General features: G+C 41.0%; 3 protein-coding genes and 1 long non-coding RNA gene across 9 annotated transcripts in view; 2 read left to right on the top strand and 2 right to left on the bottom strand.

Moving 5' to 3' along the window:
• LOC307042547 (tetratricopeptide repeat protein 16-like) overlaps nt 1-2,418 on the top strand; it is a 29,392-nt gene extending 26,974 nt beyond the window's left edge. For 2 of the 3 annotated variants that reach the window (XR_013809150.1, XR_013809151.1), the window contains exons 15-16: nt 808-973; nt 2,282-2,418. The gene's annotated coding sequence lies outside the window, so the exon portion shown is untranslated. Of the gene's footprint in view, nt 1-807; nt 1,254-2,281 lie in introns of those variants that run through there. The other variant, XR_013809152.1, reaches the window with a different exon arrangement.
• On the top strand, nt 178-4,444 carry LOC307044574 (uncharacterized protein; the record flags this gene model as incomplete). Its single annotated transcript, XM_079689884.1, has 6 exons — nt 178-201; nt 808-973; nt 2,392-2,571; nt 3,703-3,770; nt 3,902-3,945; nt 4,353-4,444. 6 exons carry the CDS (start codon nt 178-180, stop codon nt 4,399-4,401), a joined length of 531 nt encoding a protein of 176 aa, XP_079546010.1. The 3' UTR covers nt 4,402-4,444.
• Nucleotides 4,445-8,443: 3,999 nt separating this feature from the next.
• Nucleotides 8,444-12,079, bottom strand: LOC307042549. Its single transcript, XR_013809153.1, has 2 exons — nt 10,835-12,079; nt 8,444-9,362 (listed from the first exon to the last, which is right to left on the bottom strand). It is a non-coding gene; the product is annotated as an uncharacterized lncRNA (long non-coding RNA).
• A 2,612-nt stretch (nt 12,080-14,691) lies between these two features.
• LOC307044153 (uncharacterized protein) lies at nt 14,692-22,170 on the bottom strand. Of its 4 annotated transcripts, none has more exons than XR_013809543.1 (11): nt 19,982-21,298; nt 19,642-19,722; nt 18,780-19,411; nt 18,229-18,327; nt 17,816-18,048; nt 16,833-17,722; nt 16,574-16,691; nt 16,406-16,497; nt 16,177-16,289; nt 15,891-15,955; nt 14,692-15,721 (listed from the first exon to the last, which is right to left on the bottom strand). XR_013809543.1 is itself a non-coding variant. In XM_079689227.1 (11 exons), the coding sequence occupies exons 7-10, from the start codon at nt 16,653-16,655 to the stop codon at nt 15,891-15,893; spliced, it is 357 nt and encodes a 118-aa protein (XP_079545353.1). In that variant the 5' UTR covers nt 16,656-16,691; nt 16,833-17,722; nt 17,816-18,048; nt 18,229-18,327; nt 18,780-19,411; nt 19,642-19,722; nt 19,982-21,279; the 3' UTR covers nt 14,692-15,721. The 4 variants fall into 4 exon arrangements, 2 of the variants coding, with proteins under 2 accessions (XP_079545353.1, XP_079545352.1); XM_079689227.1 differs by having other exon boundaries at nt 16,177-16,294; nt 19,982-21,279; XR_013809544.1 differs by lacking the exon at nt 19,642-19,722 and having other exon boundaries at nt 16,177-16,294; nt 20,439-21,296.
• Between the last annotated feature and the right edge of the window lie 929 nt (nt 22,171-23,099).

The following is a 23,099-nucleotide window of genomic DNA, read 5'->3' as shown; positions in this document are numbered from 1 at the left end:
CCCAAATAGTCCCAAAAAGGCGCAGAGGCATTTTTCTTTTTTACTAGTTGTCCGAGTTCGGGGCCGGCAAATGCTGCCGCCATCTTGCTCAGCTCAGGTCTGTGCTGAGCTCTGAGAGCGGGAAATACGGACTGCCCTCCCCTGCCCTCTGCTGGCGAAGGCTGCGCATTACAACCAATGTCGTCCCTATCAAAACTCTGTGTAAGTGTAATAGAATGAAACGCATCTGTGATTTGGCGCACAGTCTGTGACGTCACGGTATTGAAAATCATACCGACGGTATTTCGAAATACCCTGGTATACCGTAATACCGTCATACCGCCCAAGCCTAGTTACTACTCTATATTACTCTTACTACTGCAGCCACAACATACGGGAACGTTTTACATCTCAGCACGCAATTTCAATTTCAACAGTGTCAAGCTATGCTTGGATTGTGTTACATTTTTAATTATGCAATACTCATTGTAAATTAATTATTTACATTGTTAATTGTTGAGTGGTCACACATTTGTATCTTATTGTACTTTAACTTTAAGATTATCAGGGTTTGAACTGGGACTCAGGATACTGATTTATTTGTAGTTTGTGTTTGTCTATAAAATATTTTCTGCTTCTACTGTTTAACCCTTCCTGGTAAATACATGATTCTGCAAAAGCTTAACTCAGCATCTAGGTTTATGAATGGCATACAACTAGATGCTGTCATCAGTAATGTTATAGTTGTAGTTATATAGTTGTTGTTGTTGTTGTTGATGTTTTCTTTCCATTTCTTTAAACAGTAAATATATTATTTTGTCATTACAGCTTGAGAAACTCCATGCCATTGGCTTCAAACCAGTGCTGCTTCTTGGCAAGGAGACCAGGAAGAAGGACGTCAAATGTGAAATCCTAACCCCTCGCTGCACACTGACCGCCTATGCCCAGGATTACCTTGACAAGATAGGCACTTTTTATGAGTACCTTTGTGAAGGTGAGATGCTTGCACTATATCTTCACAGTTCACAGTATTGTGTACACAAAATGTTTGTATCAATGGAGAGCTTAACATTTCCTTATAACCAACACAGTTATATGGAATGAGTTTGGATCAACTCATTTAATAAAGTCAGTTAAGTTAACAACAACTTACAGCGACTGTTTTCAATCCATCCAAATCTTGAGACAACAACTTGATCCAGTATTTATCCTTTGATACAGCCAGAAAGCAGTCATTCGAGCCATTTATTTGGGTTTGGCAAACCATATTTTTGTGAGACAACTAACACACATCCTTTCTACCTGTTAACTGTCACTATTTTTAGCTGCAAACTATTACAAAAGTTGAAAGTAATTTCAAAATATTTAGGGATATGGACAACGTTTGACTGTTTATTATTTTAGCAAATTACATACAATAAATACATTTTTAAACACTGAGTATGTAGCCTAATGAGACATGGCTTACTCTGCAGAGGGGACTTGTGGACATTTAACTGTTATTTATCAGGAAATAGTTAGGCAAGTTTAATTGAATTTGAAAAACTATTTTGGGGTGTTGTGCTACCACTTGCGCATTCATTGTATACAAATTGAAAGTTGTAAAGTTGTTAATGTCAAGGTAGTTAGGTTTGTTGACTGAAATGTATGTTTAGGCTTGAGCCATCCCTTAAGGGATTTCCTTTTAGCAATCCGTTCCTAAACGGTTTCCTTTATCAACGCCCAAAAGGGAGAAATGTTTTGAGGTTAATGGTAAGAGCACAATACATGAAGACGATCCCAGTTGACCACATATTCAGTTTGGCAGTTCTGTATTAAGGTCATGTTTCTCGGGTTGTAAACAAAAGCAGTTATCCAGTGCATCCAGAGGTCCCTTTACATTACATTTATGTTTTTATCCAAAGCGACTTGCTACTTATTTGATTGCACTTATGCAAAACACGTTTGCGTCAGTCTCATAAATTCTGAACAAAATGTGTGGATGTAAATAATGTAAGGGAACATACATGCACACGTTTATATGTTGTCTACCAACAAATTGACATGTCACATCACATGTAGAATGTAGACACAAATCGGAAGAATAATATCGCAAAAACAAAACCATAAATGGTTGACTGGATAAATACCACTATTTCTCTGCTATTAACTTTGACTGCACACAGTCCTATGACATGACGAGTATATTTTTGACCCTGTCTGGAAACATACCTTAAGCACGTTGTATTTCTTATTTCTAGATATATGAGTTAGCCTCTTTGTCTTAAGCAAGTCAAGACCAACATTTGTTTAACTTGCACAGGTTGGACACAGGACTCCACTGGCCAGAGGGTTAAGGAAGATCCTGATGAAGAGACAGTCACGCTGAACCTCACATCCTGTGACCCATCTGAACCAGAAAACAACTGGCAGGAGGCAGGGACCACAGAGAGCCAGGTGCCAGAGTGCCAGAGACAAGCCCCGTGCAGGTGGAGGTGCTAAAGACCCCCCCCCCCCCCCCCCCCGTGAAGCAGAGCACCACCACAGAGGTGGGGCAGGAGGAGCAGCCCCAGCGGGATGATGTGAGACAGGCTAACACCACGGAGGGGCCAGGTAATAAAATAGATAGATAGAATCGGAGGGATGAAACCCTCTTTAATGGTCACACATGGAGAGCACACAGCACACACAGTGACATTTGTTCTCTGAGATTTGCAGCTTTTATATTTATAAAAGTCAAGAGTGTTTTCCGATATTTTCCTAAAAAATTATTGTAGGTAACTTGTTGACAAGTCATGCTTCTACAATATCTCAAAACACCTAATTGCATTTTTGGGAATAATGATTGTTCCAATAGGTAAATAATAATAATAACAACAATAGCTTAATCTAAATCACAATTTCACATAAAACTTCATAAATATGAAAGGAAAATGGGATACTTGGTTATGTGTATATCCTTAGGTACTCGGATATAAATGAATATTAAACGTTTAGAAAAAATACAGTCTTTCATTCCTGAACAGACATGTCTTACTATATGGTTATACCTTTTTCACATAAAAATGCAAAGCAACAGCAGGCTTACTTTACATTTGATAAATCACAAAATAAAACTCCTATGTGATTTGGTTTACACACAGAAAGGGTCTCACATTGTAGCGTTGGGCTGTAGGTCGATTACATCAAAATGATTTGGCTCATGTCCATATATTGTACGAGAGGTTGATATCATTAATATTGTGGTCTACCTAAAGCAATCCCTGACCATAGGGGTAAACTTCGAAGCAACTCATGCAACAACGTCATGCAGCATATTTAAACTTTATACTCAAGAACTGCATTTAGATACGACACTGTCCCATAATGAACATACGGGGAATAAAATTTGGTTTTTGAATCAAAGTTAAATTCATTTAACGTTACAGCACAACATATTAATATTTATCAAACTATTCCTTACACATAAAGTATGGAGTCAATTATATAGGCAAGACAACAAAACACCTAGACTTCATAGATCAACCTCAATTCAATCGCAATAACAAAAATATATCTGTACCTAACACCTATTGCATCATGTGATGCTGCATTTGTGGGATGTATTTTGAAACTTGAGTTTAAGCTTAACTTGGTATACTGTATGTATATAGTAATATTTACAACTTAAGTGTTCATAGTTGTATTTATTTTTATTTCTAATATGACTAATACTGTATGTGGAACCTGCTTTCATGTTCACAGATTGCTCCTACCACACTCACCTAGAAACTTTCCCCATCAGGAGTGTAATAAGAGAAAGAATGAGAAAGGTTTGACAGGAATACAAGTAATGCATAGGGTGTGCTTTATGATTTACAAACTTCCACCACAATTGTTTGCTAAATAGCTAATATGCGTTTGGTCTTTCCGAAATTAGAGATTTGTTTTCTTCTCTTGATAGGGAGAAGCAGAAATGTTGGTGGAGTGGGAGCCCTGTCCTGTATGGTATATATCTTCCAGTTACTTGGCTTCATGTCATCTGATGTAGTCCCATGTTGGAGAACAAACACATGATATTTAACAAATGCAAAACATCCAGATCTATCACCAGTCCTCTTATATATTTCACTGCTGTTATTCTGAAGCAGCTGAAGTAGTGTAGGAACAAATGATTGTTTAACTTCATTGTTGTTAATGTATGTGTTTTTGTTTGTTTTTATTGTTTGTTTTAAAATTTGTTTTCATTTCTATGTTCACTTTTTCTAAATGGTGGTGGTCGTTAATAAATGGAAAATGAAACATTTACTTTTATAAATTGAGTTATAAGATGATGTGGGCTTCACACATGGTTTCTGCTTTTCGGAAAGACGAAACCAGTAACTGTAACCAACATTATTCCATTCTGTTTTCAGTGGCAAGGAGTGGGCTTATTCCTGGCAGCCGAAGAATTCTCCGGGATAATGCATAAAAATAAATTCTGTTATTTGAACTCCCGTTTTGTTTTTGCACGTTTGTTCTTTATATGCTCCATTTGACTGATATTTAATATGTTTCTATTAGAAATAAGATGAAAACCTCCACCAAAATGCATTTGACTTTTTAGGAAATTACAGTTGAAATATTACATGATTTCATTGTCAGTGATAGGAACACCATAACCTATTTTAAGCATATTCATGTGTGAAATCTGGTACTTTGCCATCCACTGCCTTATCTAATTTATTTAACTTCCGAAGTATAACGCTTTGGAGGTAGGCTTGCATATAAAGCGTCTTTGGGTTTCAGAAAAGCGCTATAAAAATAAAATGTATTATTATTATATCATTTAATTATACGCCTAATTAAAATGATCCTGATTTGGATCACTGGTTTTGCTACTACATTTGAAAGCTTTTGGGGACATATTTAAATATTTAAATGCTTGAGATATTAAAATGATAGTGATTACTTTGAATTTTCTTTTTCACTTATTGAAAACCACAACTCGAGTATCGGGATGGTCTTTATTTGGAAAGTTATCCACATCTCATCACCACGTTGTCACGGCGACCCTTTGTCACGTCACAGATACGGTACCCGAACTCAGATCGCCACCCGGAAGTACTAGCCAAACGATACTGCCGTTGCTAAGGAGGCAAAAGTGCAAATTTGTATTTTATATTTTTTTAAACACAGGGTTTGGTTTCGGATCGCGCCCGATTGACGGATTTCTGAAAGGGAATGGAGCCTATACGGCCGTCAACGCAAGACAAGTCCAACGAGTCCACGCACATACGCCGGAAGAACTACAAATAAGTCATCTCTGTGTACTTCGTAACGATTGTTGGGCGCGTATCTAATTGGAATTGTAGTTTGTAGCACTGCTCTCATATCATTTCAATGGGTTAACTTTCTATTCTTCTGTGTTTTTGTATGTTTTGAGCTGAGGTGCCAACTCAACACACAATGTTGATGAAATTAATGAAATTTGGTGATGATTAATGGTTTTTGTGTTAATGTAATAGCAGTTAAAACAGGACCGGTCAAATTTGACAGCGAACACCAAAGTAAGGGGGGGAAACGAATACAATAGGAGGGTTTTAATGTAACCATTGCTTATGACATTGATGATATTTTAAATCAAAAAACATATTCTCTAAAATGTGGAAGCTCTGGATGCCATACAAATGAATAGTTGATCTTTTTTAGGGCCACAACTTTGGCACTAGAGCACCTAGTGTTATCAAACGCATTTCAATGGTGAAACTATCCAAAAATATTGCATATGACAACATTTTCCACTACGATGAAAGGCTTGTAAGCCAACAAACCTTATTCTGGTTCCATCATGGGTAACCCCACCCATCCTCTCCACCTGCAGCTGGACCAGCTGGACAGACAGATAACCCCACCCCCTCCACCTGGACAGACAGGAGCTCAGGCCCAGTTCCAGAACAAAATGACTCAGGGTGCATCTGAGATTAGAGAGGGTGCAGTGGTAAAGTGCTATATTTATAAGTGGGGAGTGGAAACCAACACCCTCTAAGGGGGTCCTCACCTCCTCTAGGGGGGTCCGGGGGCATGCTCTCCCGGGAGCATTTTTTAAAATATTGAATTTAAAAGCATCAATCTGGTGCACTTTGGGAGCAAAATGAAGAGATCTATGGATACATGTCTCAACACCCATATGAAACAGTACTGTAAGCAGATGTACTTTTTCTTTATGGATATTTTACAAATCACTCCCCTTTCAAAACCGAAATGTCATTGTCTACATGCATAGCAGAAGATGGCATCTTTTTTACAGGAATATTCCAGCCAATCTCTGTTTTGAAACCATGAGCTGCAAAATGAGCGCCTTACCCCACTGTACAGGCGAGTTGGGTACTTTCTTAAATATACCTGGGCAGGCTCGGTTTTGCCGAGGTCCTCTGGCACTTGCGGGTCGCCGAGGGGTGGCGATGTTAGGGGCAACGAAGACGGCTGCTCCGCCTCCGTGGGCGAGGCAGGCAAAGCTGGTGAGTCGGGCGTTAGTGTCCATGACAGTGGACGCGGGTAACGCAATGTCCCCATGATCTGAACTGTTATTACCTGCAGTAGATGCAGTGTTGCTGCTGGCGATAAGGGCTGGTTGTTTTAACCATTTTCTGATGTCCATCACTGACTGCTGTGCTGTGTAAGCACCTTGCAGATGATAAACTCGCAGCGGCACAGGTCACGCGCACCTGACATAATAACGTTACTTACTGTATCGTTTAAATTGACCAAATAAATGCAGCAAACAATGTTATTTAACCACAATTTATTTTATTTCAACTATATTCTTCTTCTTATTATTATTATTGTTATTATATATGTAATATATTTCACTTTTAATTTTTTCACTTTTAATTTTTCAAATGAGGGTGCATAACGACTCAACTGAGGGTGCAATGCACCCCCGTAGAACCGGGCCTGCAGGAGCTGCTTCTCCAATAGACTGCTGCAGCTCCGCTGTCACAGGAACCGATACAGGAAAACATTCCTGCCCACTGCAATAACTCTGTACACAACACGTTCTCACTCCCAACCGGTCACATGTTGACGGATGGTCAACTCCGTGCAGTATCAATACTAATTCGGCTGACTTTTATATTTGATCCAATCGGTATATTGGTATATTTACACCATAAGGGTGCAAAGCTGATAGAAAGGGACACCTGGTGGTTAAAGCACGTTATTGAAATTTATTATTTTTATTATTAGATATTAATAGGAGACACAGACAGACAAACTAATAAGGCTTTATTTAAACATTAAAGAATACTTTAGGTTAAGGTCTTATTTTGAATAAGAAAAAAGCTTTGGGGTTATAAATATTAAGCCTGAAAAAGTACTAATATATTGCTTTCCTGCAATGTTAACTACTGTATGTTTAAGCAATTATTTTTAACTGATGTTATACATATGTATTACACTCTTATAAGATGTATGTAGATAGTATAAGAAATGTGCAGAATATGACAGTTTAATGGTGGAGGTATACACACATATTGATAGATGTCTTGTAATGCACTGTTGAGGAACCTGCGACCCAAGTTGTTCATCTCCGACCTTGTCAGGTATTGAACATTCAATAAATAAAGAACACAGAATTATTAAATATAAAACACAGAATTTGTGTGATTATACTAAATGATTTACAAATAAACACCACTGCATATTTACAACTATTACACATGCTGATGTAACACAAATGTTTCCAACTTGGGATCAATAAAGTATATCTTATCTTAAGATGATCGATGGCTACTGCCATATTTGCAAAATGTGCCTCTGAACCTTGACAAGTGCATGTTTCAGGCTTATCAATTTACAACAGGAGGGGTCACAGACATAAGACGAGCTGTTAAATAAAGCTCTTCTGACCTTAGCTGGCATGTGGGTATATATTAATGCTGCCCATTATGGGCACAAGCAATTTTCCCCCATTTATTAATTATATGTTTTAAATGTGAGTGTTTCCTATCCCCTAAACCCAGTGGTCAAGTTGTAAAAAAAAGCCAGGGGGGATGGTGGATCTGCATGCCCCCCCCACCCGGAGATTAAAAACAAAAACTAACCTGCAATTCAGGGTAGTTGAGTAGACTGGATATATGTTTGGTGCTGACTGCCTTAAGGGCCCTTAATTTGATCTGATGACAGCGCATTTGGTGGGAGACCAACGTTGTACCCTTTTGATTAGTGTTTAAGCACAAAGATAATTATTATATTCTATTACTGTAAAACAACTTGCATGCTATGGATATATTACGTGTCAGATACTCCTGTCATTGATCTTGACCAAGGCACCTCAGAATTAGAGTTGGTCCCATGGCTACCACTGCTCCTACATAGTTAGGGTAAATGCAGAGGACACACTTTCCCACTGGGTGCAAGTGCAACTTCAACTTCAACTTCACACTCACAATACCTATAAATCTACTGGGAATTCATCCATTAAATGTTGAAACAAAACCTCACAAAACATTGAACATGAATCCTCTCTAGTCAAGTCCATTTTAATTCAAGTGCAAGAACATGGATTAAACAAATATACTATTTACAAAATCTGAAAATAATACATATAATATGATATACAAATACAAATAAACAGTTTTATTCAATGGCTACCAACCCAATTCTCCCCTATACTGTAGTATCTCATAGGATCTTCCAAAGAGTTTCATAATCATGTTTTTTAATGACAACTTTCCGGGCTCTTGCTCTCAGATCATTAGCCAAGCTATGACTTTGAAGCCAAGACTTGACATAAACTTCTGGTTTGAACATTTGTAGTGGATGGCCAACACACTTGATGAAAAGCAAGGCTGACATACTTTTTACCTCTAGCGTGCTTCTAGTTGTGGTTAAAATGTTCATCTGACTGAACCCACGCTCACACTCAGCTGTGGAGATGACCAGTGTGTTCACTGCTTGAAGGAGGGGTTTTAGCTCTTCTGGTGCTTGTGGTGTCATTTCATCAACAGTTTTGAGTTTCACCATATCAACATATTCCCTCATTCCTCTCTGAATTTGTCTGCCATCATCAAGCTTGAAAAAGGAGCAGAGTTCCTGTATTTCCTTTTCGGCATAACGAACACCACACACATCTGGCCAGTTTGATGGCTGCAGCACTTTGACATTGTCAAGAAAGCTCTGGTACTCTTCTTTGCTTCTCTGTTTTCCAGGCAGTGATCCCATTCTTGTCTCAATTTTAGCAGCCAAAGCATGAAAAAAATGTTGGTGGTTTATTTCTCTGCTGTGTCTTAAATTATTTGTTAGTGGCACCCCTTTGAATAGCTTCAAACCGATTGCAGTCTGAGCCACTTCTGCCGCTGGTCCAGGCTGCTCTGCCATGGACTTCAACACACGGACCTGCCGACTGAGTATTGCTACAGCCTTGGGGAGCGTCATGTTTCTGTCTTGAAGAGAGAGAGAGAATTCAGACAACTCTTCTAAAGCATCATACATGATTCCAAGATTGTGCACAAAGGTGACATTAGAAAGGCGATCTATTAAACCACTGAACATGCATTTCTCTGTTGAACTTCTTTTAGGATCAACTGAGGCATTGGAAAAGTGCTTGTGGATTGCAGGGTACTGCTGCCATACAGCTTTAATGGTCCTGTAACTGGATGCCACCCATCTAGTGCTGAGAATTCTCCCTATGTTCAGACACTGTAAAGCAAGTTCCTCACAACATTCAGTGAGCTCACGGCGGTTTTTGGCCGATGCATGATAGAGACTGTACACTTTGTCAAAGAAAAACTGGAAGTCATTCATCCCTACAGTTTCTTCAACAGCATCTCCAACACTCAGCTCAAGACGGTGGTTCATGCAGTGCCACACCATTACGTTTGGAAACTTTTCTACGATTTTGGTTGCAACACCTGCTTTACTTCCAAGCATTACAGAAGCTCCATCTGATGCAAAGCAAACAAAGCGTTCACTCAGAATAGCTTCAGAGAAGCCATGATGTGACAGATTTTTCATTAGAGCTTGATAGATTTCACCTGCATTGGTAGCAGAAAGCTCAACTAGATCCAAGAAGAATGTTAGGGGCTCTTCACTCATCCCTAAGCTCGCTCTAATATAAATGATCAATACTGATTTTTTACTGTCAGTTGTAGATTCATCTATCATAACAGAAAGTTTTGTTCCACTTTGAAGGACCTTTCCAACTACTCTCTTTCGCATTTCATTTGCTATGTGTTGGCTGATTGTTGCACAGGAATAGTCTGAATGTAAAGTTCTTCCCATGTCTAGTCCATTCAAGACTTGCAGATCAATATCGGACGGTAGATCTGTGAAAGGCCTTCCAGATTTCACAATCTTGTAAACTGTACGAAATACCCTATCAGTAGTTAAGAAGTGATCCCTTTGCATTTCAGAAGTCAATGTTTCCAATGTCTTTTCTTTTGCTTTTTCCATGCTTTTCTCAGCTGCTTGGTGATAGTCTGACATTTTATGCTTGTGTATTTTCTTACGAAGAGACTGCAGCTGTGCTGCTCGGTTTGTACCATAGGCTGTAACCTTAACGTTGGACCACTCCTCAGCAATATGCAACTGGCTGCTCCCACCTGTACTTGGCCCAACCACTTTCATTTTCTGGCAGGTTAGGCAGCCAAGTTTTTTGCTTTGACATATTAGCCATGGATAATACTTTTTTTTCTCCCTGAACTTGGTAGATGTCCAGCATTCAGGGATATCTTGCTCCTTATCTCCCTGGTTATTTTGGTCAGAATCATCGACACTATCTCGCTCTGCTTCTGCCTCCTCCTCTCTTCTTTTTTCTACCACAAAAACATAACATCTGTTAAAACCCCCCCTTGGTAGGATTAGCTACATTTCCCCCTCTTCGAAAAAGAAAAGTGTCTATTTAGAAATATCAAACCTGTTCCTTCTCCAGCTCTAGTCTCCTCTGCTCTAGTCTCCTCTGCTCTAGTCTCCTCTGCTCTAGTCTCCTCTGCTCTAGTCTCCTCTGCTCTCCTTCCTGCTTCCTCGCCATGATTATCCTCTATATGAAGAAAACAAAGGCATTATGGTTTTGTTAGAATGAGCAGACAGTGAAGTAGGCCTACTGTCAAGTTGTGGTTTTTTTTCATATAAAATAAGAGTGATGACATTCAACCACCAGAAGCCGCTATCACACGATTCGGAGGCATGCATCACATTGAAAGCTTTTTAAGTAATACATTTTGGTCGCTCACAGTGACTAAAGGTGCAATTTTCACACTTAATTTATATTATATGATGTCACTAAAATGAATGGAAAGCTTATCAAACAAAGTGCTTAAATCACTAGTGGATACATGATCATCGAATTGATACACAAAATCAGCCTAAAGATCCTCCAGGAACCTTCATTCAAATGGGTTCTTTCGGAACCAGTTTTCATACTGAAGAATCCCAAACTTGGACTATCTACCATCCTTAACTGAACTTCACCGGCTGTTTCAGGAACCGTCAACGACACCTGTTCTTCTCTGTGTTCTTCTGCCCCTGTCGTCTCTGCTTGTACACTAGCTTGCTCTGCTTCATCCTAAATTACATTTAATTTTTTTCCCCGACTGAACATGTCTAGGCTAGTTAAGTGTGTTGCTTATGCGGTCGCCTAAGCAGTAAAGAGCTGTGGGAAACCCTGCGAGATATTCCATGTGAAAAAGAAATCAAATCTGACATTAACTTTGTGAATATAAGAAAGGTCTAACCTGACGTTGGTTACTATAGCAGCTAGTACTAGCTGCCTGGCGTTAGGCTAGTTAACAAGAAAAAAAACGTAAGCTCCCAAACTATAACTCTGTTGTTATCGCCTCTGTCCAGAGATTAAACATTTGGTGACATATCAAAAGTATTCTTGACTTACCTTCAGTGGTACATTTTGTCCTCTTAAAGCCGAAGTAGTCCCTCAGGTCAAGCTGTCCTTGTCGCTTACTGGCCATGATGCTTGCACAGGCTGCGCTGCTATCGTTGACTCTGACTGACTTGACATCAATTTCGTGATCGTGATATGTGCACGAGCCCCTCGTCAACAGTATTTTAGCGGCTAAAATAATGTGGACGAGGGGCACGTGACGTGCACATATAAAATGTAGAATGTTGAAAATTAAACATTGGCAATATTTCCACATTAATTGATCAAATAACAGAGGATGGGAAGGGGGGATGGCCGTTTCATAAGGGGGATGGTTTTGACCATTTTAATACCTAAGGGGGATGCCATCCCCCCCCATCCCCCCTCAACTCGACTACTGCCTAAACCTCCAGGGATGTACAATTTAATGGCAACTTCTTATTATGGGAAATATGAAAACGTCTTTTAAAACTACAATTCTCTGCAGAGACGTGCCATAGAACATTTTGCGAAACACACTATAGTGTGTAGTTACTACACAGTTAATATATGTGTAGTTCTGGGGACGGGGTGGACCTGTTCAAATCCAGTTTTGGACAGTCTGCCGTGGTTCCATCCCATTTCAAAGTGCTGTTCGACGCTCGGCGTAACCCTCGGCGCACACTCAAACATCCAATCAGAGCTTGAGGACTATCACAGGGTTTGTCCATGGATGGGTTTGTCAAGCGAAGCGGAGAGAATACTTCCGGGACCCGGAAGTAGGTATTATTATGGAATTATGGAAATTATTTTAGGTTGGGCTATTGTAATGGTGAATAAACCACACGGGGAACATTTTGAGAAATTACCCCTTAAATTAAATTGGTTACACTATTTCATCGTTGCTGTTGTATGATTGGTCTTTAGCTACGGTATTTAGCGTCTACAGCACCTCCGCTTTTAGGGTTGACGTAGACCCAAACGTCGCCCGGAGGTCCCCCGGTGTTGTTGCGGGAGCTGCTGCACTAGCTAACGCTCCACTAGCCAACGCTACATTAGCAAAACAAACGCTTATTTCTTCTGCAAATGGTGCAGCGGGCTTCAACCACGTTCCCCTCCACTGGTTTCAACCAAGCACTAAATTAGATGTTTTCCAACCAAATACGGTTGAACTGACACTTCCCCATATTAATTTGTAAGTAGATTCGAAGATACATTAGTTTCTGACTGCCGCAAGCTGAAGCTTGGTTGCTAGGTTAGTAGCTGGGTGTTCTCCAATAAGGAGCCGGAGGAAACAAAGTTAGTGATTACTAGTTCCATGTTGATTTAATTCAATACAAATTGTTGGGGGGAACTGGAAGGCTATTACCGTACTGGTTACTTTGCAGCCCGGACATTTCCCACAAAACACATTTAGACGCTATCGCAACACAGAAGTACCTTTCAAATCCGATCATTTTTAAGACCTTCTAAATCATATTTAAGACCTTTCTTATTGTTTTGGTCATATTTAAGACCTTTTTAAGGCCTTACATTCAGATTATCAAATGTAAGACTTTTTAAGACCCCGCGGGAACCCTGAGGAAACATTATATGCAGACACAGACGTGGTTCAGAAACACAGAAATATTAGAGAAACAGACCATTAAGGCAAAACATCTAGTTTGATGGATGCTGTCAAAACTCAACTACAATACTATATGTGTGTGTGTGTGTGTGTTTAGCACGGGCACATAGTATCTGTCCCCGGCTGTTTGAAGAGCAAGCATGGGAAACAAAAGACAGTGTTTACCTCTTTGCCTAGTCACACACACAGTTACAATCACACTCCCTGTAATTGACATAATTAATAGATAGTTTAGCTTCTCACCATCATTTGCTGTGGCCCATTGATGTTAACGATCGTAACTGAAAGGATGCCTGCCAAACGTAAACATTCAGCCACGTGACTCGCAAACTCTCGCGAGAGTTTTACACAAGACGGATCCTTTCTAGCCATCACCTTGCACCGGGCGCTGACATTGGCGCCTATGTGCCGGCCGCTTCTGTTCCGGGTGTACAATTCTCTAAAGCAAATGAGCTGCTCCGACCCTCGGTCCTGACGGACTCCAACTTATGTTTATTAATCAAACAAATAAATACACACAAGGATACTTGTGTTATTGTTTAGTAAATAACTGTGTGGTTTAGAAAAGAATACAAAATTAGAAGGAAAAAACGATGAAACAATAGCCTACGGATTTCAGTATTCTGAGCCCCTACTCTCCCCATAACTGGCAACAAAACACATTATTCAATTAAAATAAAGTAAAAACAATAAGTGTGGCTTGATATTGAGTAAGAAAAAGGTTGATAAACGCTGTGAGAATGGATCCGCGGAGAGCATTTCGCCGCGATCCCAACGTGTCTATTACCAACGTTCCTCTATGCAAGTCGGTGACAGGGAGGGGCCCTGACAGTCCGTCAACATGTGACGGGTTGGGAGTGAGAACGTGTTACTGTACAACAAATCACCTCTGGCTGCAAGATAACTCTCTGCTCCATAGTTTCTCTTCACTGTACATTTGACATATTCAGTGTAATATTTAATATTCCATCTGTCACATACTTATGTAAATATAATACCTTGCATATCTTGTTATTGCTCATTTGTAAATTCAACATGTATATTTTCTTCTTCATTTCTTGTGTTTTTATTTGTATTGTATAATGCCATGTGTTTTAATGCTGCTGCAACGCAAATATTTCCCAAATTGGGATCAATAAAGTTCTATCTTATCTTAAACCAACAACCAGTGTTCCGGATGAGGATCATCTCTTTACAAAAATATCCTGCTAACCCATATTGTTACTTCTAAATGAATTTCCAAACGCATTATAATGCAGTGTGATGTAAACAACAAAAAGTACCACAGAAGTATGCTTAATTTATATTTATTCATCAATCAACCACATCAATAATATTGTTTTTAAAACAATAAAATGGTCCTCTCTGGCAATGGTTTACTTATGTGTTTCACCACAATACAAGTAAAAGGCCACCATAAGGGTGTATGTCTGACTCTAGAGCATTGGGGTTAGTCTTACATGAAAAGCATGGACAACAGAACATAAAATCAAGTTATGCAAACGGTTATAACATACAGTACTAAGAAATCATACAACACAACCATTGTTTTATGGTTTAACTATGTATATTAAACTTGTACATTCTATGTGTAAATCAAATATAACAATTTATAACAATGTATTATTTGGTTTTGAGAACAACAATGAAGAGATTCACCAAATAAACTATTTGTTGTTTATCTATGTCCCTAATTATACATCCTAAAAGACTGTGCATTGTACATGTTGATTGAAGTACTTCAATCAATCAGGTTAATAGCTGGAGACCAAAAAGGAAATATAACTGACAAAGCAATTGAAGCAAGTAACGCAAAAGAAACAAAAATGAACAATTTGAGGAAAGCTGTTATTGGCCTGCGGTGTAACAGGTACAGTCATATAAAGTTAATGACAGGTAAATCCTATAAGAGATCGAAAATAATAATGCATAGGCATCCCGTTCTGGGAAAAAAGGGAAAGACCTCCTGCTCTTGGACAACGATGTGCTCACCAAGTTGTATGGTAACCAGCAAGATATTCTTGGACATTTAGGAATTTCCATTCTAGTGTTTCAAAAAGGATCAAAAGTGAATGGTTCATTGCTCAGGATGCATTCCAGGGACGCTGAGCATTTTCTTCAATACAATTTAAGTTGTGTACAAGTGAAATGTTTGGCCTGATGCTGCGGCATAGGGAAACGTCATATGGTCAACATATTCAAGGGTGATCTTCCATTGAGGAGTATGAATACAATCTCTAAATATAAAGTCATTAAAGTATTTACATTTCTGATAGCACATCAAGTCTTGGCGGATATTCGTGCTTGAGAGCAGCAGCAATCTAGGGAAATACAGAGAAACAAAAAAGAGGGGCAGATCAGAAACCAAATTTGAGGTTTTTTAAATACACAATGTATGTTTAGCATTAATGAATACAAAAGTAACAGCAACATGTCTAGGTTGAGGCTAAATCAACAAAGATACTGTACATTAATTTATAAGAAAATTACCTAAATTATGTTTCCTTCTTCATCCTCACTGGTGTCTGGACTGCTTAGGCCACTTTGACTTTCCTCTTCATGTTGAAGGAAAGAAGCATCAGGACATGGACACATAGTTGGCTTGCTATTGCTCTAAGATTATGTCCCTGTCTACTGAAATCCAGTGAGGGTCCCATTACGTGGCATGAAAAATCAGCCTTATTGCCTTAAAATTGGCTGCTCTTTAGGATCAAATCTGTAAATTCAAACAGTCATGGACAATGATATGTAGCTGGTGTTATCTCGTCATGCTTACCAGATGCCCATTCCTTCACGTCGGAAATCCATGTCGACACCATGTCATCTGAGACACAATGTAGCTCCGTCTTGAGTTCCTCAACACTTGCAGTCTCTTCCAGGAGCCTCTTACTTGTCTGATAAACAGTAGACGATGGACATTTATCAAGATTAAAACTTGCTATGATTAACAACAAGCCATGTGCAAATGACAAAGGACACAGCAACACCTTTAATAGGAGGCTCACCTTCACATATCTTGTGGAAAGTGCCTGATGAAGGGAGTCACCTTTTTTCCTGTTCCATCCCATTGCATGCACTGTGAGCATGTCCAGTCGTGCTTTTGAAAGCAATAATGAGGTTATGATGTGTCATCTAAAAAAGTATTCAATAATAAGGCAAAACCTTTCACTCACCTGCTTTGGACATGTATTTTGTTGTCAGGGCACAACGGGACAGGTAGCTGTTGACCTGCTCCACCTCTTCCCCGGCGGTCATCCCTGCTCCCTCCTGGTTCTTCCCACTCCATATAATCTGATGGTAAAAGGTTGCTGGAATTGTTGTGCAAAGAGGCTACATACTACTATACTAAACAGTATAGCTTAGATATTTACTACTTCAGTATTATAAATATAAAAAATATAAATGTACGTGATACAAAAATATTTCACATACCTCGCATTTGGTAGCATGGGCTCAAGCATGCATTACACTGAGGAATGGCTTCATGGTGGTCAGCTCCTGGAGAGCAGGAAGGACACTTGCAGCTCTCTCCATGTACGGCCAGTACTTGCATGCCACATCCATGGCGAAGAACTTGGCTTTGGCTGGCATGAGTTCCTTTTGAAGATAGGAGAATATCTCCCCCCTGTACATATTTAAGGCCTTCAAAAGAAACCCATGGCGACATACAGCCACCTCCATCCCTTCTTCATCCAGCTTAGAAGCCCTCCTTGATGTCTCCCTCACTGCTTTCCACTGGGAGTCCCCACATGTGCCCCTTCCCTGGGTCTAAGACACGCATTACATCATGACAAATCAGTTAAAAGCAATGGAATCATGATCTACACCATTTGTTCTAATTATCTGATTTTGGAGTAGATGGTAAGGAGAAGTAGCTGAATTTGAAGAAAGTCAGGGTCGGATATACATGGCTATTTTTGTGATATACCTATAAGGTAAAATGACGAATAAAAACTTGAATTTTTCAGTGATCTCTGTATTTTGTCGACAAATGCAGCCACCACGCTGTCTTCTGCTACAAAGAGCCCATTAAAAAAGGCGCTGCCATCAGAACTGAGGAAAAGAAGATTAGCAAATATATCCATGAAATATAAACAGTAATCAAAAAAGTTACCGTAAATAACAACATTGTAAAAACAGCACCTTCCACTTCGCCGAAAGCGATACAGCTTCCTGTTTCCATCGGCAGAATCAGCCAACATCTCCGGCGTGCAGGCAGGGCAGATGAAAGGAGCACCACAGCAGAGCTGGTCTTCCTCATACGAGGCATAGGAGAACTCCAGAAAGCTGCGCTGCAGTGCATCTCCGTCGACAGGTCCAGACTGGAAGATAATTAAATATATTGCTGTGATTTTGTCTATTTACGGAAATGTTATAATGTATACAGTAATATGGTAAAGAATATTTACACTTACTCTTCCTCCACACTTTGTGCGATGCTCCAGCAGCTTTGCAAAGGCCTGTCTGGAGAATCCCGGAGAGATGACCTTGAGCTCTTCAAAGGAGCTCAGGAGGTCCAAGGTGTAAAGTGTGGAAATACTGACCGAAGCTGGCCAGTATCCACTCTTAAGGAGGACTTTCAAGTCGGGGGTCCACTGCTGCTGGCAAGTTTGACAAACATATAGTGGCAGATGCAAGTCATAACGCCCTTGGAACAAGTAAATAAACATAATTAAGACACATTTTACAACAGTTCCATCTACAAATAGTCAAAGATTAACAGATATTACATGAAGGTTTTACTCCAAGTGGAAGCACAATGCCTCAGCCCACAACAGTAAACATATAACAACAATCCAAATATATATACATATACATATTTGTTTACCATTGATGGTAATTAAAATCACTGGTTTGCCTGGTACCACAGTGAAGTTTTTGCCTTTACAGGAGCAGTTGGGTGACTTCACAGTTGGCAATATGCAAGCTGTCAAAAAAAAAAAAAAAAGCACTAATTACCATTATATGCTGGCCGAAGAGACATGTGAACATCAAAATGCAAGTTTGAGAGAGCATATATGTCATGGGTGTCATATCCACCTTCCACTCTAACAACACACGTTGTTGGACTAATTGGTTTAAAAAAAACATTCATTAAATTGTCCCTGTTGTGGAGTGGCTGTTTCTTGTGATGAAGTACATCACAGTCTCCACAGAACCACTCCTTGGGGAGACACTCTCTACACCTTGGGAGGAAATACAAAATTATTCTAATATCCTAGAGTTACTTTCATTTTCATCTGGGTTTTCTCTAGGTATCCAGTTTTCTAACATCCCAAAAGTCAGGCATGTTAGCTGAAATAGCAGGGCACTGAGCATTAATACTGAAAAATTACAATTAGGTAAAGTAATTTAAATAAAAGGTAAATGTTATCTCACCTAATTGATACGATGGCCTCGTAAGAACTCAGATGCTCAATTCCGTTGCTTGGTAATCTTCTTTATTGTTAAGAAATCCAAAGCTATCAATAATGACTCCTAGGCTCTACTAGGATTCTCCATATAATCACTAGGTTCAACTAGGTAATGTAACATGAATCTCTGGTAAACAGGCATAGAGATAACGACATCACAAGACGAACCGACACCAGACAAAGGGAGAGAAGGACTAAATATACACATTAGGCAATGGGGCACAGGTGGACACAATCAGGGGTGGGAACAACAATCACTCTAGCAGGTGCCACACGGACAGGATGTGCCGACACCTGGAGAGAGAGAGTAGAGTAATTAACATCAAAAGACAGATATACAAAACACTAAAACACAACAGCTAACAGGATACTATCGCTAAAACCTTATACTAATAACAGCCGACTCGTGGCAGAGGCCACACAGGGGATGACCAACAGCCTCTTTTTCTAGAAGGCATTGCAGGTGGTGTGGTCTCGCTTCTTTCCAGCGCTCTGAGGCTTTCTGCTGCTGAAAAGATCAGGATGAGGCAGAGCTTTTTTGAGGCTCAGGAGGAGGACATGAGGAAAGAATGTCAGAGAGTCTCTCCATATTCTTTTCTGTGAACAGAATGGGAAACTTTAACTGTAAATGATTATATTTAAGATGAACACTAAAAATCAAGGATCATTTCTTTGCTCAATATGGAACTGGCCAATATCTTTACTGAATTACATTCCTCGTTCGAGTCCTGAACTGTCAGCTGTGTATAAGGTTATTTTCTCTCACTAACACAATTTATTTAAAAATTGATTTTAGTTTTAAACTTAAAGCCATTTTTGTGATTTACCAAATTTGTGTTGTGCTGAAGGTTCAGTACGCAGAACCTCCACACTGGAAGACTGGAAGCCCTCAGTCGGGGGGGATGTGACTGTAAAACATCACGCAGAGGGTTAACAACAGATAACTGATGATTTGTATTATCTACCTATTGTTTAAAAGCTTGTGAAATTAAATAAAGCATAGTTCTTATGACACCACAGTGGGAATGTCTCCGACTGTAGTGTCACTATGCGTTTATAGTTTGGAATTATTGTAGACCCTCAACAAGCAATTACTGTGTTTTAATTCGATTTTCCAACCATTTACTTAGTAAATTCATAAAAATGTAAAATAATTGGGATTTCAACCTGTAGCTGAGCCTTGGCGTCGCCCTCCACACCTCCCTCTCGGCTTGCCACGTCCTACACAGCCCCTTTTAGGGGATTGTAAAGTGTCTCCTACAAAGCGTGCCCATTTCCTCTCCTCAGCTGCTTTCTGTGACCAAGTAACAACTCATGTAAGGTTGATGTTGCTGATAAACTTATACCATATGACAGTGGACAAATAAAAGTAAATTCATTCACATGAAGAACATTTTTGCTTCAAGTTTTTCCTACCATATACAACTAATGAAGTAAAACAAGTTGAACAAGCTTTATTTAGTAAGCCTCTGGTCCCCATGTTGTAATGATGAACCGTTTTGCAAAGGCCCTATACATTGATCCAAAATCCAGTTACTCTTGGCCTGTTCAGCATTTTTTGGATAAAAGATAGTGCCAAATTCAAGTAGGAAATGAATGAGGTCATATGGGTTAAAACACCAACCTTAGCTTCAGCTAGCATGTGTTCATGCTTCAGCTCAAGAGCCATGCGTTTCCCTTCTTTGGATGTGGGATTATTGGGGTCTGGGTTGTGTTTTCTTGCCATTGCAACACAGCCAGCCAGCCAGCCAGCCAGCCAGCCAGCCAGCCAGCCAGCCAGCCAGCCAGCCAGCCAGCCAGACAGACAGACAGCCAGCCAGCCAGCCAGACAGCCAGCCAGACAGACACAACAGATATGCAACAGCTGCTGTATGAGACAAACAGAGATAGAGAGACAGATTGTAAGATTGAGATGGATAGATGAAGAAATAGATAATGAATGATAGAAAAAGATAGAGACAATAACTATAAGAAAGCTAGGTAGATAGACAGAGAGATAGGTTGAGTTTGGCTCTTAAAAGTGACGTTGGTTTTATGATGGTGTAGATCAGTGTATGGGTTTGTGGTGTGGGTACAGGAGCTGCAGGAGAGAACAGAAAAAGTGAATTATGTAGTGAAACTAGCTTTTTTAAATGCACATTGTGACGGTTTAACTACTTTAGACAGACTGAGTTCATTTATGTGTTTCCTATTTCATACGCGTAACAAGCACATGGACGTGCACATGGACTATGCCCCTCCCCGTCCCCCCCAATGTCGGCCAGCGTTAGTACTATCATGTGTAAAACAAAAGCGATTAAGATAACTTATAACTCACACTTTAACACCGACGTATTTAGCCGTAATTAAGACAAATATTTTTCACACACCACTTATGAGCTGATATAAATGTAGCTAAACTAGTTCTCATTCATAACACTCCGTTCGATGTCTCACTATGGGATGCGCCTCATCCGCGGAGCAAACAAAAGCATCAATCTCATTACGCCAATCCTGATTGGCAGGTGATCTTGACGTCAGCGTCAGGGAATCCACCCCCTATAAGTAGCTTGCGCTACGTCGCATGTGTCATTCAAACACCTCTTCTCGCTTCAGAGCACATCTCTATTTCGGTAGCCGGGCTAGCTTAACAGTCCACAGACTGAACCCAAGCTAACTTCGGTTGACGGGCGCTCGCCGGCTACTTTTATGCTTCTGCAAGAAGACTGTTAGTATTAACATACCAGTTAATACTACAATCGACCTCGCCGTTTTTCTTTTCTCCGGAAATTAAAAAGGTAAGGTTTTGACTTTCAAGCTAGCAGCTAGTTTGCCTCCCTCGCTACGTTTTTTCCTTTCTTCTCACACCAAAGAAGAATAGGACTAAAAGAATATTACCACACCAGGTAATATTCTTCGAGAAAAAATCCTACGCCGTCGTCTTTTCTTCGGACTAACGACAGGTTGGAGAAGATTTTTTTCTCGGTGAAGTACCTGCTACGAGCGCGTCCTTCCCACGTCGCCATAATGGCGAACAAGATGGACACGTCTCTCCCTCACACCAGAGGAGTCAGGGAATCGGAGGCTCGGCTCTGCGGCTGCGGGTTGAAGATTTCGGACGCAGACTCACACCAGGTCTGCTCGTCCTGCCTCGGGCTGCAACATGCCCAGGAGGCTATCAACAACCCCGGCTCATGCGGGCATTGTGCCCGTTTCACCATGAAGAGCCTCCGCCGACGGCTAGCTCGCCAAGCTAGCTTGTCGGGTCAGGACCCCCTCATGTCCCCTGATTTGCCGGACGGAAATCAAGACACGGGGGCGTCCGCCACAGAGATGGAGCCCCGCACTGTGTCGGTCTGGAGCTCATCAGCAGTGGCAGCTGCAGAACCGGAGTCCCGCGCCGTGTCAGGCTGGGACTCGGTGCCCCATGCTACACCAAGCTGGGGCTCCCGGCTGGACCTCACCATGGTCTCGCCCGCGGAAGATGTCCTGGAGTTGGACTACACGGAGGACGAAGAGGATGCTTCTGGATTCCTCCTGTCCGACTCGGATGAGTAGGAAGACAACGTCTTCATGTCATCGGCTCAGGCTGCAAAGCCAGGAGCGATGGCCGCTCTCCCGGGCGATAGCTCACCAGCTTCGCCCTGTCTAAGTTTGGACCTGCAGGCCGTGTGTCAGTGTGTCGCGTCCAGACTAGACTTCCCATGGCCCGAAATGGACAAGGAGACCTCCAGGTCCCGTTACGAGGGGAAAGATTTGCCCCAAGCAACAAGGACAAAGAGGCAACTCCTTCCGGTCTTCCCGGAGATGTTGGAGGAGGTGTCGGTCTCGTGGAGAGACCGGCCCTTCAGCAACAAGGCCCCAATCCAGGGTGCCTCTTGCCTAGACTGTGACGGTATGGAGAGGCTCGGCCTGCTCCGCATACCGCCTATGGAACCGCTGTTGGCAGCCCACCTCCTACCGAGGATGGCTACTACACCAAGCAGGAACCCCACGCTGCTGGCGAAGGCGGACCGATTCCAGTCGACCATGACTGAACGGTCCTACAGAGCCGCAGCGTTGTAGGGCTTTGAACGTTTCCTCGCTGCTAACCGCATACCAAGCAGAGCTCTGCGAGGATCTGTCAAGCAATCCTGGACCGGCAGTACTGGACGAGATAGCCGCGATCACGGACATCTGTCTCGGCGTTCAACGCTGCGCCATCCAGGCCACGGGCAAGGCAATGGGAATCATGGTGGTGCAGGAAAGAGCTAGATGGCTCAACCTCACCAACCTCCCAGACCGGGAAAAGGAGGATGTGCTGGAC

Source organism: Notothenia rossii (genome assembly GCF_949606895.1).
Source record: "Notothenia rossii genome assembly, chromosome: 6".
In the NCBI taxonomy this organism is placed as follows: domain Eukaryota; kingdom Metazoa; phylum Chordata; class Actinopteri; order Perciformes; family Nototheniidae; genus Notothenia; species Notothenia rossii.
Note: the sequence above shows the minus strand (reverse complement) of the source record. Positions and strands in the feature narration are given on the sequence as shown.